This window comes from Cebus imitator, unplaced genomic scaffold (assembly GCF_001604975.1).
Source record: "Cebus imitator isolate Cc_AM_T3 unplaced genomic scaffold, Cebus_imitator-1.0 Scaffold42, whole genome shotgun sequence".
NCBI lineage: Eukaryota > Metazoa > Chordata > Mammalia > Primates > Cebidae > Cebus > Cebus imitator.
The window spans coordinates 16,015,401-16,018,485 of NW_016107357.1; the positions used below are offsets into that span (position 1 = coordinate 16,015,401).

Below are 3,085 nucleotides of genomic sequence, written 5' to 3' on the forward strand. Positions count from 1 at the left end.
AAAAAAAACTGCCATGACTTAATGAGACTGAAGACAGACAAAGCAAAAGAAGAGGAAAAAAACATTTTAAAAGATTAATTCAAGAAAAGAATACTTAGTAAAATCTTGGGTTTTTTCTCTCCTGTTAGGCTTAAAGTATAAGGGTTAAAATGTAAACACATGCAACGATTTTAGTTTAATCATGGTGACAGCACAATGGTAAAGGAACTGTGGGAAATGTTAGCATTTAAGATGCTTCCATGCTTTTACTTTTGAAAGTACCAAAAGGAAAAAAAAGAAAGGTAGGAGTCAGTTATGTTCAATGAATGAATGAATGAATCTTTTTGAGTTCCGCTGTTGTTGCCCAGGCTGGAGTGCAATGGCATGATCTCGGCTCACTGCAGCCTCCCAGGTTCAAGTGATTCTCCTGCGTCAGCCACCCGAATAGCTGGATTACAGGTGTGCACCACCACACCCAGCTAATTTTTGTATTTTTAGTAGAGACGGGGTTTCACCATGTTGGCCAGGCTGGTCTTGAACTCTTGACTTCAGGTGATCCACCCACCAGGGACTTCCAAAGTGCTGGATTACAGGTGTGAGCCACTGCGTCTGGCCAGTCAAGTTTAATTTAGATTATTAAAAAATATCGATGGGTTGACAGAGGCAGCAAACCACCAGGGCACACGTTTACCAATGTAACAAACCTGTACATTCGGCACACGTATCCAGGAACTTAAATAAAACAAAACCTTATTATCTGACCAGATACACAGTATTCATTCAAAGCCAAATTCACATAACTAGTATTGATGTTCTTACCTATATTATTACCCTGCCCTTTACTATAGTCTACCTCTTCATTTCCTAAATCTAGCCTGGTGTAACTGGATGGCAAATAAAGGTATCATCCTTCATCTGCAGTAAGGGAGTAGGAAAAATTTGTCTCAAACTAAGAGACTGCCTAACAAGTCTACTAAGAATTCACTTTGAAGGCAGGGTTTTTGTTTTACTGAACCCTAAACAACCATTAAGGTCATAAATATACTAAGGACTCTGTAATAGCGTCCAGCTGGGCTCACTCATATAACAAAAGAGAGAAACCTGTAACACACAAACAGAAGTTACAAAGCAGTTTTAATATATGGCACTCTCTTCTCAGTTCACTTTACAAAAACCTAAAAAACAACACTGAACAAAACCCTGACCTGTTAACTGGTTAAGAGTACTGTAACACCGTACTTTCATTAAATCACTTAAATAGTGTTTAATTCTATTCAGGTCACACAAACCCTTTTCAAAGAGCTGGTGATCTAATAGGAAAAGAGACTGTTACCAAAATAACCTCAATATAATTTCATATAACCGAGATTGTTTTGAGGATTGCCGAATACTTTCTACTTATAAGGCATAGAGTGCTGAACTACAAATAATTCTAATTTTAAGAACTTTTGGATAAGAAAACAGCTGTTTTGGAATGAGATAAGGGGGAAAAAAATAAGTCCCAGTATAGTTACAAAATAACTATTATATAATCTTTAAAAGAGCTTTCTAGGTTTCTTTTATGTCCTAGGGCAAGTTAAGGAAGAAGACAAAATAGGGAAACCTAAAGTAGCGTTCAGGGTGGTGGAACCCATTAACGAAATAATCCGCTGGGCACCCACTGCAAGTAAAGCATTCTATTAGGCTGTGAAGCGAAACAAGAACAAAGGTTTCATTCCTGAGAGAGACGAAGTTTTAGAGCAAATGGCCACGATCGTTAAGGAATTTGATATTTCCATATAAACGGCATTAGCAGGCTATGCGAACCAAACTCACAGGAACAACTCCACTCACGGCCATGCCCTATTTCATGTCTAGATTTGTTTAACCGACTTACATCACGATCCAAGAATACGAACTACAGTATATTCTTCCAGCAAAGTTATTCCTTAAAAGCAAAACCCAGCCACCTTTGAAAACACGCACACACATTATCCATGGCACTAAAAACCCAGAGTCTTGACCGAGAAAAGACCAACAACTTGGGGAGGAAGAAACCAACTTCAGAACCCGAGCTTCCAAAGCAGCAGGCGCTGGAGGCTGAAGGGCACACGAGGTTCCCCTCCCGGGCGAGCGGGCGGCGTCGGACATCGCCGACCAGGCCTGCGGACGGGCGAAGGACTTGCAGCTGCGGGCGCCCGCTCTGCGGCCGTCACGGCAAACGGGGAGGTGAGAAGCCGCGGGGACACGAAAAGACAAAAGCGCCCTCAAGTTTGCCCGATGTTAACGCTCCAAAGATGAAAAGAGCCGTTTGTTTCGTCTGGGGACCGTCGCATTTGGCCCTTCTCCCCCCGCCTTCCAGCAATTCCCAGTGGAGTTCCGCGGCATGGAGCCGGGCCTCTCGCCCCCAGCGGCCGCCCGCCCGCCTGGCCCCAGGAACTCACCTGCAGGGCCGGCCCCGGAGGCGCGGGCGGGCGGCGGGGAGCGCAGCCGCAGCCAGAGGTGCAGCGCGGCCCCGAGCACACACGGGCACAGCAGCACCAGCCAGTTTCGCATTGGCCGCCCCCGCCGCGAACCGGGCTCTCCCGCGTCCGGGCAGAGAGGGAGAGGACCTGCAAGTGCGGAGACTGAGGGGGGACGGCGAACGCCCGCGCGACCACTCCGAGCACGCCCGCTTTCGCGCTCCGCGCCGTCTGGAGCTCCTCGCGGCTACCGGCCCCGCTCTCCGGTTCCTCCGACCGCGGGTGGCGGCGGCTTAGCCGGCCGAAGCCCCGCCCTCTCCACCCAGCCTTTCCACCGGCTCCTCCCACTCGCCCCGCCCTCTCCTCCCGCTTTCCCACCGGCGCCCATCGGCCGGCCGGGAGCTGAAGTCCCGCCCCGGGCCCAGGCAGGGGGCGCCCGTGGGATGCTAACGTTTAAAAACCACATTTCCCATAATCCTAAGCGTGCGTTCCGTCACTCGGCGGCCGCGGAAGCGAAGCTCAAAGTCCCACACGGAGCATGCGCATCTCCTCTTGACATTTGCTGCCACCCCACGGCCCAGGGGAGGTAGTGCCGGCTACCCGGCGTTCAGAGGCTTTCCCCAGCCACAAAGGGGAAATTCGCTGAGACTGAGATTGCGGTTTGC

General features: G+C 49.0%; 1 protein-coding gene across 1 annotated transcript in view; it reads right to left on the reverse strand.

Annotated features, from left to right (window-relative positions):
- The window catches only part of B3GALNT2 (beta-1,3-N-acetylgalactosaminyltransferase 2), a 58,621-nt gene extending 55,883 nt beyond the window's left edge, over positions 1-2,738 (reverse strand). Inside the window, exon 1 of the mRNA XM_017526576.1 lies at positions 2,403-2,738. Coding sequence (XP_017382065.1) covers positions 2,403-2,514 — 112 coding nt within the window. The 5' untranslated portion in view covers positions 2,515-2,738. The remainder of the gene's footprint in view (positions 1-2,402) is intronic.
- Positions 2,739-3,085: the final 347 nt, after the last annotated feature.